The following is a 13,014-nucleotide window of genomic DNA, read 5'->3' on the forward strand; positions in this document are numbered from 1 at the left end:
CTGTCCCCGGCCGGTTTTTGGAAGATCAATACAGAGTGGGAGGATGTTGACACGCGGGACGGAGGATAAATACGAGGCCGAAATTGGTTAGAGGGAGAGGAAAGGAGGGACGAGCTGGGTTGGGTTGCACTGGAACGACTTCATTCGCTGTCTATGATGAGGACGCTGCTGCTTCTGTGCGTGTGCGTGTGCGCAGCCTGGGCCGACGGCGACGGGGACTACGACCAATACGACACGGTGAATTCAACTTTTGTTCAAATACCATGAGAGTTGTTGCACATCTAAGCTTTATTCTATTTCAGTGTTGATTTGTCTATTCCCCCCCCCCGCAGGACACACCGGTCACCTCAGGAACGAACGCTACTGTATGTGAGGAAACTATTTCATTTATTTCAGGGATTCTCCTTATTTTGTCTTTCACCACCTCTTCTTGTTTTTCCTTCCCCCCCCCCCCCCCCCCCCCCGTGTAAAAGGCGGTGGACGCTCGCAGTCACCGTCCAATCACAGGAAGGGATCGATACACCCCGAACCTCTATCCCACAGGCCCGATCATCAGCAGCGGAGGCAGAGGAAGGTACGATCACACACGATCAATTCAGTTCAGTTTTATTTCTAAAGCGCTAGATCACAACAGAAAGTTATCTCATGGCACTTTACAGGATTAGCAGGGAAAGACAGAACCCAACTTGACCCAAAAGAGCAAGCACTTTGGCGGCGGAGGCAAGGAAAAACTTCCCTTTAACAGGCAGAAGCCTTGGACAGAACCTATGGTGGATGGCCATCTGTCTGGACCGGCTGGGTTGAGAGAGAGAGAGACAGGTCGGAGGAGAGTCAAAAACAAGGAGATCGATAGGGAAGTGATAGAGAGCAGGAGCAGACAAAAACAAAATGTATAAAACTATAAATGCAATTGATGCGATCGGCCATCATAAGGATGCGTTCCCTCCTTTCTCGTTCAGGTATCACAGTCGCCCCGGCTCAACGTCGCCCGAAAGGCCACAGGTGGTGGAGGAGGAGGAGCAGCCAGAGTCTGGAGGATGCACGCACGCCTCCGAGGAGATGGTAAGGAGGGACGCCAGCCAGGTGGCCAGGCGTTTGGATGGTTAATGCAAAATGTCCAATCCCCAGTATCCGACCTATCAGAAGCTGTGTTGGGGTATATTCAGGAAGAAAAAAGAAACCACTATTTTGTGGGGGGGGGGGGTATGAGTATACCTCATTCACTGAAGCATGGCTTCCGTCCACCAGGGTGTTTTGTGTCCTAACGGCTGCGAGCTGAAGACAGCGCTGCAAAAGCAAGAGAGAGACATCAAGACGGTAAAAATGGAAAAATGAAACAAATTGAATTCCTCACATTGCTGCCATCGAGATCACGGGTTTGATTGAGTCTTTTTGTTTCACTGCCTCCTGCAGAGCATTCATGAACTCAAGCCTCAGGTGGATGAACTGTCCAGGTCCTCCAACAACATCTACCACTACGTCACCAGCGTCTCGAGCTCTCTGCGGGAGCGACAGCGAGTCATCAACGGTGAGGAGGCACCGCAACGCAAAAGCACATCCAGTTGAACGCAAGCAGGTGGATATTAGATGTCTTTCTCCTTGCAGGCAACAGCAGGGTGGTCGGCCAGTTTAGCAATCTGGTGGAGGAGCAACACGCCTACATCAAGGAGACGGTGGACACGGTCTTCCCCTCCAACATCAGACTGCTGCAGGTATATAAGATCACTCCGAGTCGACGGCATCACTCGAAAAGAAGGGGACGGATTCTGGGATCCAGTGGATCTTTAACACCTTTGAAGTTGTCTAATGCAAAGCGTGACGTACCTGCAGGGGGTCCTGGAAAAGATCAGGCTGAAGATCCAGAAGCTGGAGAAGGCCGTCCAAGGCCAGACGGAGGAATGCAAGGAGCCGTGCAAGACCAGTTGTCCCATTCCGGTCGTGTCGGGTGAGTGTTCCGTCCTCTAGAGGAGTGAGACGAACCCCCCCCACCCCCCCAACGTGAGCCTGTCATAGGAAGCAAACGTCATTCTGATGATACGAGGGGCCTCCGCGTTCATCACGATTGCAGTCAGAGCAACTGTGATGGATCGTGATTGATTGCTCCCGTCTAATTCAGGTAAGGAGTGCGAGCACATCTTCCGTCGAGGAGGAGTCGATTCCCAAATGTACCTGATCCAGCCCGACAACCTTTACCATCCGTACAAGGTCTTCTGCGATCAGACCGTCCAGAATGGAGGTGGGATTAGAACTCAGTTTGGGGTGCCAATGGTTCATTTGAATGGTTGATTGTAACTGACCCCCCCCACACCCCCCACCAGGCTGGCTTCTCATCCAGAACAGACTCGATGGCAGTGTGGACTTTGGCCGACGCTGGGATGAATATCGTCGTGGGTTTGGCAACATCGCCTTCGATACCGGCAAGGGTCACTGCGAGACTCCCGGTAAGGCTGTCCAAAATAGGAAATTCATATTTAGCGCTTGTGTGGATTGAGTATTTACCTCTCCGTCATGTGGCAGGCGAATCCTGGCTGGGCAACGACCGCATTAGTCAACTGACCAAGATGGGCCCAACTGAGGTTCTCATCGAGATGGAAGACTGGACCGGGGCCAAGGTTGGTTTGGGGAGTCTTATTCTCATTCCGACGTTAACCTGGGTTTCTTTGCTGATTCAAGATGCACGAAGTCTGTCTAATTAAGAACCTTCTCAACTCGACTTCTTGGTTCTGGATCACCGTTTAGGTCTCGGCCCATTATTCCCAGTTTACCGTCCAATCAGATGCGTCCAACTACGTGATGGCAGTGGGCGGTTACTCTGGCACTGCTGGCAACGGTTTCCTGGAAGGATCGTCGGAGCTGTTTGGTGAAAATCGCACCATGACCATTCACAACGGCATGATGTTCAGTACCTACGACAGAGACAACGACAACTGGTAAGTGTCCCATTGTGCTGTGTCAGCGGTTTCTGTAGCGCCGTGGGGACAAAAAAGACATTTACTCTAAAAAACATTTTTTTTTACTCAATACACAACATGATTTTCTTTCTGTAAATTATGCTTTAAATACGTGGGAAATTGTTTTTTTTTATTTCACTGCGGTTTTTCCTGGACACAGGAACCCGGGGGATCCCACCAAACAGTGCGCCAGGGAGGACGGCGGCGGCTGGTGGTACAACCGCTGCCACTCGGCCAATCCCAATGGCCGATACTACATAGGCGGATCCTACACAAAGCAAATGGCCAAGCACGGCACAGATGACGGCGTGGTGTGGATGAACTGGAAGGGGAGCTGGTATTCCCTGAAGGCCATCAGCATGAAGATCAGGCCTTTCTTTGCCTCCAGATAATCCCGGGGATACACGCACGCATATAACGCATAGAGCACCCCGCCAAAATAAAAGCCACTATATAGTGTCCCAGCATGGGTTGCAAGCCAGAAAACTTTGTCAAAGAAAGAAGTGCACATTTTCATGCATTGAAGTCAGTCCGAATGTGGACGTGCTTATAAGAGGAAATATGATCACACAGAGCATTTAACTCATGATGAAATGAGGAATGTCAGATAAACACGTTGAGAGATAAAGAAAGATTCTGCGAGAATGTGCTGAAAATGTGCCGTTTCCTGCTCTATGTGACATATTCAGCGTGCTTTCCCAGGATGAGTTGATGCCAGCTAACCTCCGCTACTCAATAAATACATTGAGGAACATAATCTCTGTCTGGTCTACTTTGTTGACTACGTGAAAGAAAATGCCCCCCCCCCCCCCCCAAGTTCCTATTGAAAACCTCTTTGAAACGAAACTGGAAACAGATTATGGAGTAAAACAGATTTTAGATAAAGAACTTCTAATCCCACGTTATATAGAATAAAAGTGAAACCATCTATTTGAAGGTTTTTTTGTATTAGAAACTAATAATATAATGAAACCAGCGTCGAAAAAGAACCAAAATAGTGTTCGGACTCTCAGGTGAAACAGTTTTGTCACAGCCGACTTTTATTAACTGCACATACATGAATACTATGCAGTCATGCAGTATATATACTGCGTGCTGACAGGTAATCTGTTTTTATCATAATAATGCACCACAAATAAATAAGGACAAAGAGTGCGAGATGAGGTGGGTATTAGACAAAACATATTTTATCATTATACTACACTTGGAGATAAAGTGAGCAATGACGTTTATGCATAGAAAACGTTTCAGGATACAAAATTCATTATTCTCCTCCTGGCTTCCTGATTTTTTATCAGTATTTTTATTCAAGCCCTTTCCTTTCCACGCTCTCCTCCAAAACAAAGTGGTTCTGGCCGATGTCTTCAAACTGGGTCAGCAGTTCTCTCTGGACCGTGGGGATGCTCTTGTATCCCGCGTGCGGCGCCGGGCCCGGGTCTGCGGGCCTCAGTGTGACGCGTGGGACATCTTCACGAGGCGCGGCTGCCCTCCACGCCTGGGAGCGAGAGCGCTCCACCTGGCCCATGTCCGTTTGGAGTAACTGATAGCCGTGGTGATCAACGCTGAACGGCGAGACCAGCTGGCAGGACCCACGGCAGGCTCGCAGCCTCATGTCAGTGTCCACCTGGTGACGCCAGCATGACATCAGCGACGGGCACCGAACCAAAAAACGTCGACATGTTGCTCCATTATAAATTGACTGTGCGTGCGGGATTAGCTTGTGTCCTGCTGCCTGTGGAATAATCCCAGTGGATTGACCAGTGGATCTTTGGTATGTGTACTATGATGTATTCAGTCACAGTGGCCCGTGACTGTAGACGTATAAATAATAGAGAAGCAAATAACCCAACCCTAACTTTTAGTGGGATTCTTTAGTGGTCGACCAAACTATTGATCAGGGCAGCTTTGATAGCGAAGACCATTAATATTCTGTCACCTCTGTGCGATACAATTCCTCCACTTGTTCCTGGATTCTCCGGCTCAGCCCGACGATTTGCTGCGACAGCGTCGACGATCGTTTCCGTAGCGACGTGAGGTTTCCGGCCAATCTGTCGGCGTCGTCCACAAACTTGTGCTCTGACACTAGAGGTGAATGAAGCATTAATTAGGGCTAGGAGTCAGTGTTTGTGGCTATAGGGCTAGGGGTTAAAGGTTAAGGGTTATGGTTACACCATATCCGAGTAAGCCGTCCAGCTTTTTGCCGATTTCCACGGTAACACTGTTACGCGACCTCTGAGTGGCACTCAGTCTTACTGTATCTGTGGACGATGGCTCTCCGGTTATCTCTGTAGACGCGTGTCATCGCAGTCATGCACTTCTCAGCTGCGTCTTCATGAGCCTGCACGGCCTCACACACCTTCCTCAGTTTTCTCGCCACGTCGAAGTCTGCTTGCGAGATCAAACCCTGGAGTCTGCACCCGGAGGGACATTTATATACCTTCGGAAAAGGTTTCGCGATTATATAATAACTTCAGGATCAATTCTGCATAGATAAAAGTTTGGCATTTATGTTGAATTCAACTTTGTTGCCGTGTGTGTGTGTGTGTGTGTCTCACCCAGTCATCATCCGAACACAGAACGGCCTCGGATTTCCTTGGACAGTGTCGCATCCAGGATGTCGAGGTGTGGCTTGAGGGCTGCTTGCTATTCTTATGCTGCTGCGTCAGTCTCAAACACACTGCAGACAAACAAACAAACAAACAAACACAGACACATGACCCTGATCAGTTATTCAGCGACTGCAGTTCAGGCACGGTGCTGCAAAGATAAAGTGACAATCGTGTTTTGGTGCGAGGTTTTCACGATTAAATAACTAAAATGGTTATTTTATAATCTGCAATTTCATCCAACGTGACTGCGCTGATAAAAACAAGTACGTAAATGACTCAATGGTTCTTATCTTGTGATTGGTTCATTTCATTTCGCACAAAAACATTTAAAAAAATATTCAAAAGTTAAAACAAAGCAAATCACTTTTTTCAAACAAGTATTTAAAGGGAAGCGCTGTGAGAATTTAATTCATCTGAATGTGTGTCAAATCAAATATTGTATATCTACAGTGTCAGTTTTACAAACATCAAGTAGTCAGTTTAATTTATTCTCTATTTAAACTTACTTTCACTTTTACTGCATTAAAATAACATTTTGCTATTAAGATCATCCATCATTATTATTATCTGATTGATCAAAACAACTAGTCATACCAGGTCTTTCCCAAATTTGTATTTTTTTTGTAATTGTGTTATAACTGTGAACATTTATCTACCGGTAAATGGAGTTTATGTTTTTTACAACAGGGAAATATGATGGGGTATATTTTTAGCGAAATGCAATTTAGTTCAATTCCAAGCCTTAAGAGTTGATTCATTTGGCACCAATTTGGAGCGGCTACATCAAAACGTTTCTTAGAAAGCCAATGAATGTGTATATTTGCATGTAAATTAAATAGTTACATAGTTGTAATGTAGGTTTATACATACTTTTTGTACAAAAATGTACATGATAAAATAGAACATGTTAAAAGTGAAGTGTTTCGTATATGACTTCCTGACCTATATAGTCCAAAATAAGAGCGCAAGACACAGCAGCTGAAGTGAATATTGATTCTTTATTGATCGAGCAGAGTTCAGTCATGGAGCAACTCGGAGAACACATCGGGTCATCAGATACCAGGATCACTGACATTTGCACAAAGAGACACGCTGTTTGACGTGATTTGGAAATCTCAGAATGATTTATGAACAAGGCCGGAACCCACGCTTGCTTTTTGACCTCAAATAGTGCGTTTTCTGTTTTGACACTTTGATGCCCTTGTTTTCCTACATGCTGTAAAAGATAATCTTCCCTCCGTGCGCCATTAAAAAAGAGCTGGCCTAATCTTGATTTGAACTCTTTTCAGGCTGTATTTGTCCGGTTTATACGTTGACCACACGACTCCATTTCCAACCTCGTAAGGCGCGTTTTTAGACGGGTCGTACGGGCCTTTATAATAAATCCCGTTTAAGTTCGACGCCTGGCAGTTGTTGTACCACCACCCGCCCCCGTAAATCTCTGCGCAGTTCTCTTCCCAGTTGTCGTTATCTTTGTCATAGGTGCTGAATTTCATGCCATTGTGAGACAGGCGCGAGTCAGCTTTCCGCAGGGCGTCTCCGGCCTCCCCGCTGTACTCTGACACGTGCAGCGGGAAGCCCTCCGCCTCCGACCCCACCCTGACGGTGTACAGAGCACTGGCTTTGCCCCCTTCCCAATCCTCCAGCTCTACCTTCATCGTGGTCTCACTTTGGTTTGTCAGCAGATGGAAATTGCGGTTGCCTAGCCAAAACTCCCCCTTGCCATTCGCGTCGACTGAGCCAAACCCATCGCGATACTCAGCCCAGGAGCGATTAAAGCTCACTGTGCCATTCTCTCTTTGTTGAACTAGCAACCACCCACCAATTAGCCCCTCCTGCTGGCAGTAAACTTCCACTACCTCGGCAGAGTTTGTGCCGCCGGGTTTGACCTTAAACAGGCCGTTCTTTTCTCCGTTCAGGTGGTATTGGTGGACTTTGGCACAATCTGTAAACAGACAGCGGGCCACAAGTTAGCTTTGGCACTGCTCCCTCATGTCGACTGCAGTGACAAAAGGACTTTTGAATCTAAGAAGAAGAGTTGCATGTCTTCTTCATCATTGATTGGTTGATGGTGGGATTATATCTATATATTTTGTGTTTATTCGCGTGCGCAGAGCCAGAATTTCAATTTTGGCTGTACCGATGTTAATATTGTTCGCCTGCCTTTGATGGACTCTGACTGATTGATCAAAAATAGTTCATTCCGTGGAAAGTTACAAAGTTACACAGAATGAAAGATAAGAAGAAGAAAAAAAAAGCTTTTACGTTTAAAGAAAGGGAAACAATTATTTTGGCCTTTATTTGCCTGTTTAAATGTAAAAAGAGAAAATAAGAATCTCCAGTTGATGAGATATCAAACTGAATCCTGAAGCTCGAGCAATAACATCTGACTCACTTCTTATATTCGTTACATAAGGCTAGCTAGCAAGCCTGCTGATGCAGAAAAAAACATGCCATCTAGCTGAATTTGTCCTTGCAAATTCTACTCCAGCTTTGATGTTTTGGTACCTTCTTCTACCGTATCAGTCGTCCGCACGATAGACGCGGTCTTCACACTCCGGGCTTGGAAATCAGGAACATCATCCTCCACTGGGGCAGTCCCGAAAATGCCGAGGTCATCGCCAAATAGATTCCCAAACTCAGCACCACCAAAGGTAGGGAATAAGGAGGACAGCCCCGTTTTAGACGTTTCTGTCATAGTGTGGCATTCGGGGCCTCCCTCTATCACCTCCTCCATCTTATCCACCGGCCCATCGTCTGTTTGGACGACTGTCTTCCGCATGCTCTTGCTGCAGGTGATGGACTTGGAGGACACGTGCGTCGTAATAGAATGGTCGACGTCGGTGGACGGGCCGCTCAAATCATCGGCCTTTCCCTTGGGCTCAGTGATGGATTTGTGTTTTGTAGAAGTGGAGGTTGGTGATGATGAGGATGGAGAAGGAGAGTAGGAAGTACCTGGCTCCTTGGAGATAGTTGCTGGGGATGTTTTGGAGCCTTCATGCACAAGGATCAATTCCATCGTTTTCACCTGACAAAGAAGAAGAGCTTCAGTGTGGGCATGTGCAATGCTCTGCTAAAGATGAAGAAGTATGTACTAGCTTCTTCTGCATGTCATATAAGACAAAAAAATAAATATATAAATCAGAAACTGCACAAAAGATTTGACAGATAAGGTAAAAATAGAATATGGGTGCCTTTACAAGGAAAAATATTATGCTTCTCACCCCAGGGAACAAGTCTTCGCTCTTCTGTGCGGCAACATCCTTGGACTTAAACAGGGTTTTCACGCCGGCTTCCATCGGCTGACTCTTCATCACGTCAAGCGTACCGACGGATTCGATGCTTTGGCCCATGTGGGAGTCCAGCTGGCTCAGCTGGGAAACGGACAAAGGGAAATGGATAAATGAAGATTCTACCGATGACCTGGTTAGACGAGTGTATTTGCATGCGTTTGCTGCTAATTCTTCAAACTCGCCATTGTATTCCTTTTCGAAACGACCGATTTAAGGGTATGTGAAAATACGTTTTACAGAAGAATTAATGGTTACGCAAAAAAGCTTCCAGAACATTGCCCAAAAAGAATTCATTTTTTGAAGTGATACCTGTTTGTCCAGTGCGACGTAGCTCTCCTTGTCCACCTGGTACTCTGAGTACCTTTTGCAGGATCCTTTGCAGGAACGGAGTTTAATATCAATGTCCACCTGGTGGGAGACACACAAAGATAGTGTAGTGGGTAAGGAATCGCTTTTGGGTAAAGGACATTCCTAATTTGATAAACTGATCAATCAATTTGGATTTGAGCTCTGAAAATGTAATAACTTTCGACTCATATATTCTATATTCACCACCTTTATTTGCTATTCCTAGTTTGTGTGCCATTTATGAGCTAAGGGGTGTAGTTGGAGGCCTTGCTGTACAAAAAGTAGGAATACATGTGAGTTGTTGTTTTTTTTTTTTTTTTACCTCCAATCGCTGCATATCCTCGACCTGGTCTTTAACCCGATCTTTCAGGGCACCCAGGATCCCCAGCTGTCTGTCTATCTTGATCTTCATGTCTGTGATCCTCTGACGTAGATGTTGGGCCAAGTCGAAGTAGGAATTGTCACTATCTGGTTGGAGGAAGAGGACGCATTTGGTTAAATTGTCAGGGTTCGGAGCTATCAGGGCATTCTGATTGATTGATTGTGCTTTTGCTTGGTTGTAGCGTCAGTGTTCAGCTACTTGGTTGTGAAAGCTAGAATTACACACAACCCTTTTAAAGGATTCAAATAAGCTGCTATCACCCACTGGTTAAAATTAATGAATTAAAAATCACAGCTTCGCAACATAATGTGAGCTACTTCCTGTTTCGGTGCATACAATGTCTGTAATGAGTTGGACCTTTAACAATCTAAGACACACTCACCACTTTCAAGGACCAGTTTTTCCTTCAGGTAGTCGTAGGTCTGTTTGGACACTTGGTCAGCATTGCGGTACTTGGCATTGCTCTGATCCAGGAGGCCGCGGATTTTTTCGATCTTCTTCAGCAGGCTGTGGTCGTATTTGTTCATCAGACCCTGAATCCTGCAGCCCGATGGACATTTAGGGCCCTGATGGAAAGGTTGAAGATGCATGGATAGATACAGGCATGATACTTTCGGGAATCTCAGACAGGAACATCCGGGGTTGGTTCTATATGTTAAAAGTACAGCCTAAAACGAAATGTCCCATATTGAAATGTGAAATTCAGATTGCGTTTTTGCCTGCTGATACAACAGGAAAAGAAATCAAGAAGATAAAATGTGCACACTTTTGTGCACAATGTGAAAAGCTAAGGATGGACTAATGAATGGGGGGAACAGGCTGTACCCATTCATCGGTTGTGCAGAACGGCCACTCCTTCTGCGTGTCGCACTTGTCTGCTCTGGTGGCGGGTTCCACTGGGCGAGATCCTCGGGGAGAGAGCTGTGAGGCCTGGACAGAAACATGCATGCATGTTCAGCTCATGAATGGCTACAACAATTCTATGAAATAGTAATGCATCTAAAAATAGCATGTACACTAATTAGGCACTGTTTGTATCCGCAGCAAAAAATAAATAAATGTAGTTAGATTTTTCTGGCTTCCATGAGTTAATGAGTGATTTTAAACAAAACTGCAAAACTGAAGAGTAAAAAAAAGGGAGGTTCAAGTCTTAAAATTCACTGAATATTACAACAGTGTTTATTTACTTTGAATTTATGGAAACACACGAAGAAGAAACATTGGGATTGAGATGTTTTCATTCAAACATGAGCATGAATTGTTTTCATCTACATTTAAGCAAATAGTGAAGTTAAATTTCAAGTGTAAAATTTGGGTCAATGGTATATAGTACCATATACAATAAAACATATATATATAGTAAAATATTTTCTCATAATAAACTGTATTAATAAAAAAAAACATACATTAAGCCCTGAATCTTCCTTATTGATCCAATTGGCCAACAAATAACAGAATTTTGTGAGTGCATGGGAATAATGAGGAAGGATGTCTGTGATGGTGATGATGATGATGATGATGATATACTACCAAACTGTCTTTTTCGTACATCGCTTTTAGTAACTGTAGTGATTTCATGTGCATTATACACACTGTAACTTCACTGCTATGTGAATGCAGATGAAACAGCTTCCTATTTAGTCTTATACAATATATAATAGCAATATTTATTTATTTTTACTTCTCTAACAAGGATATTGAAGTTAGCGTGATAAACAGAAGAACAAAACGCTCATCTGAACAAAAACAAACAAACAAACGTTCAAATGAATATGTTAAATCTAATTACCTCTATAGGAATGTAAAAATCAGATTCATTGCAGCCGTTAAAATGAGTAAGAGTGCATCTATATTTATCAACATGTCCTTATTTAATGTGTTTTAGAACTCATCCCTTTAATTCGGCCGTTTCAGTTTGTTCATGTGACCAAGAGCGAGACTCACCACAGACGCCACACAAATCAGACCGAAGCAGATGAGTGAGCTCAGTCGATCCATCTTCATGTCTTTTGGACGCTCCTCTCGGGGAAGGCTGGTTGCTGAATGCTGGCTCTGATGCCGCCGCCGCATTTCAAGCCTCCTGGGTTGGCTTGACGACCTGTGACTCAACAGGTCAGGCGATGCTTGTGCAACCTCGGGCTGTTTGTTGTCCTGTCTTTTCTGTACACATTGAACATTAGTGCAGTGACTACAGAACTTCCTGGCAGAATCCAGAATGTTTTCTGAGAGCAAACAGTGACAAACAGAAGTTTGACTCAATTGCTGAAAAAAGTAAATGTCAAAGAAAAAAAAAATTAGGACAAATATTGCAGCAAAACGTAAAGTCATTCCTTCCTTATTTGTAACATTTGAACTTTGTTTTATTCTCATTTATTTTACCCTGTTTTCCAATAAGAGCTTGTGGTGATTTGAAATGTGAAAATTGAGCCCAGAAGACATCCGTCGTAGTTTGTCATATTTAAAGTCACAGCATTAAAACATAACCCCCCCCCACCCTGTATGCACAAGAACAGCATCATGAAAGGAACTAAAATATCAGCAGGATTAGAAATGGAGGATTAAAGGCGGAGCGACATTTGAGTATCAAAATCAGGGGTCCCCAAACTTTTTCCTGTGAGGGCCACATCACTTTTCCCTTCTCTGATGGAGGGCCGGGGCCAGTTTGTAGGAAAAGTGTGATGATGGCAGGAGTGCCTAAACATTTAGGGGCCGAATGTTGAGGCGGGCTGTAGTTTAGGCTTCATCTCACCATCACAACTACACACAGTGACATGAATCGAGTGTCACACACGCAATGCCTCTCACACCCAAACTCAGTGTCTCTCCAGCATTATCACGAAGTGCAGAGGCGAAGAACAACTGGATCAATCAGCTGATCCAATGCAGCTGCAGAGGACCAAACAACAATCCTCAAATTATTGTAAAAAAAACCTGAACGCTGCACGCCTTGGTTTTGAACCCAGGACCTTCTAGCAGGGAGTCAAGCGCACTACCCACTACGCCACATAGATGCTACCCCATCAAGCATTAGGATAAATAGACAGTAGCATTGTTGACTTTAGACCAGAGGCGCTGGTTTTGAATCCAGCACGACGTCACCTGGTCTGAGACACGCCCACTCCACATAACACAAAAGGAAAAAGCACAACATAACAACACAACAACATAACAACACGCTGTGGTCTGAGAATACCTCGAGCGTCCTCACCTATACGGTGGCGTAGTCGGTAGGGTTACCGGTCTACTGCCAGAGGAACTGGGTTCGCATCCAACTGTGGGAGTGGGGGTGGAGTAGGGGCGGCAGGGTAGGCCCAGGGCCTTACCTGGGCGGAGTGAACTGGACCACTGGTCCGCTCCACTCCGCTCAGGTGTGCCCTGGACCTACCCTGTTGCCCCTGCTCCATCTCATTCCCATAGTGGGATTCGATACC

General features: G+C 45.2%; 2 protein-coding genes across 2 annotated transcripts; one reads left to right on the forward strand and one right to left on the reverse strand.

The window, feature by feature from the left end:
• The first annotated feature begins 156 nt into the window (after positions 1-156).
• On the forward strand, positions 157-3,695 carry fgb (fibrinogen beta chain). Its single transcript, XM_068756120.1, has 12 exons — positions 157-237; positions 474-574; positions 960-1,062; positions 1,249-1,317; positions 1,414-1,528; positions 1,606-1,712; positions 1,831-1,945; positions 2,117-2,236; positions 2,319-2,441; positions 2,518-2,612; positions 2,740-2,930; positions 3,112-3,695. Exons 1-12 carry the CDS (start codon positions 157-159, stop codon positions 3,341-3,343), a joined length of 1,452 nt encoding a protein of 483 aa, XP_068612221.1. The 3' UTR covers positions 3,344-3,695.
• A 2,879-nt stretch (positions 3,696-6,574) lies between these two features.
• Positions 6,575-11,653, reverse strand: LOC137911740 (fibrinogen alpha chain-like). Its single transcript, XM_068756121.1, has 8 exons — positions 11,528-11,653; positions 10,409-10,513; positions 9,962-10,149; positions 9,524-9,665; positions 9,163-9,261; positions 8,785-8,934; positions 8,069-8,588; positions 6,575-7,505 (listed from the first exon to the last, which is right to left on the reverse strand). The coding sequence occupies exons 1-8, from the start codon at positions 11,651-11,653 to the stop codon at positions 6,808-6,810; spliced, it is 2,028 nt and encodes a 675-aa protein (XP_068612222.1). The 3' UTR covers positions 6,575-6,807.
• Positions 11,654-13,014: the final 1,361 nt, after the last annotated feature.

Source organism: Brachionichthys hirsutus, chromosome 23 (assembly GCF_040956055.1).
Source record: "Brachionichthys hirsutus isolate HB-005 chromosome 23, CSIRO-AGI_Bhir_v1, whole genome shotgun sequence".
Lineage (NCBI taxonomy): Eukaryota > Metazoa > Chordata > Actinopteri > Lophiiformes > Brachionichthyidae > Brachionichthys > Brachionichthys hirsutus.

What these genes read in the sequence shown, in the direction of transcription:
- fgb (XM_068756120.1), top strand. Translation starts at nt 157, where the DNA reads ATGAGGACGCTGCTGCTTCTGTGCGTGTGCGTGTGCGCAGCCTGGGCC. An exon ending in GCGACAGCGAGTCATCAACG is followed by an intron (nt 1,529 to 1,605) that starts GTGAGGAGGCAC and finishes TTCTCCTTGCAG; the next exon opens with GCAACAGCAGGGTGGTCGGC. An exon ending in GGGTCACTGCGAGACTCCCG is followed by an intron (nt 2,442 to 2,517) that starts GTAAGGCTGTCC and finishes GTCATGTGGCAG; the next exon opens with GCGAATCCTGGCTGGGCAAC.
- LOC137911740 (XM_068756121.1), bottom strand. Translation starts at nt 11,653, where the DNA reads ATGCGGCGGCGGCATCAGAGCCAGCATTCAGCAACCAGCCTTCCCCGA. An exon ending in CTGGTCCTTGAAAGTGGTGA is followed by an intron (nt 9,666 to 9,961) that starts GTGTGTCTTAGA and finishes CCAACCAGATAG; the next exon opens with TGACAATTCCTACTTCGACT. An exon ending in AGGATATGCAGCGATTGGAG is followed by an intron (nt 9,262 to 9,523) that starts GTAAAAAAAAAA and finishes GTCTCCCACCAG; the next exon opens with GTGGACATTGATATTAAACT.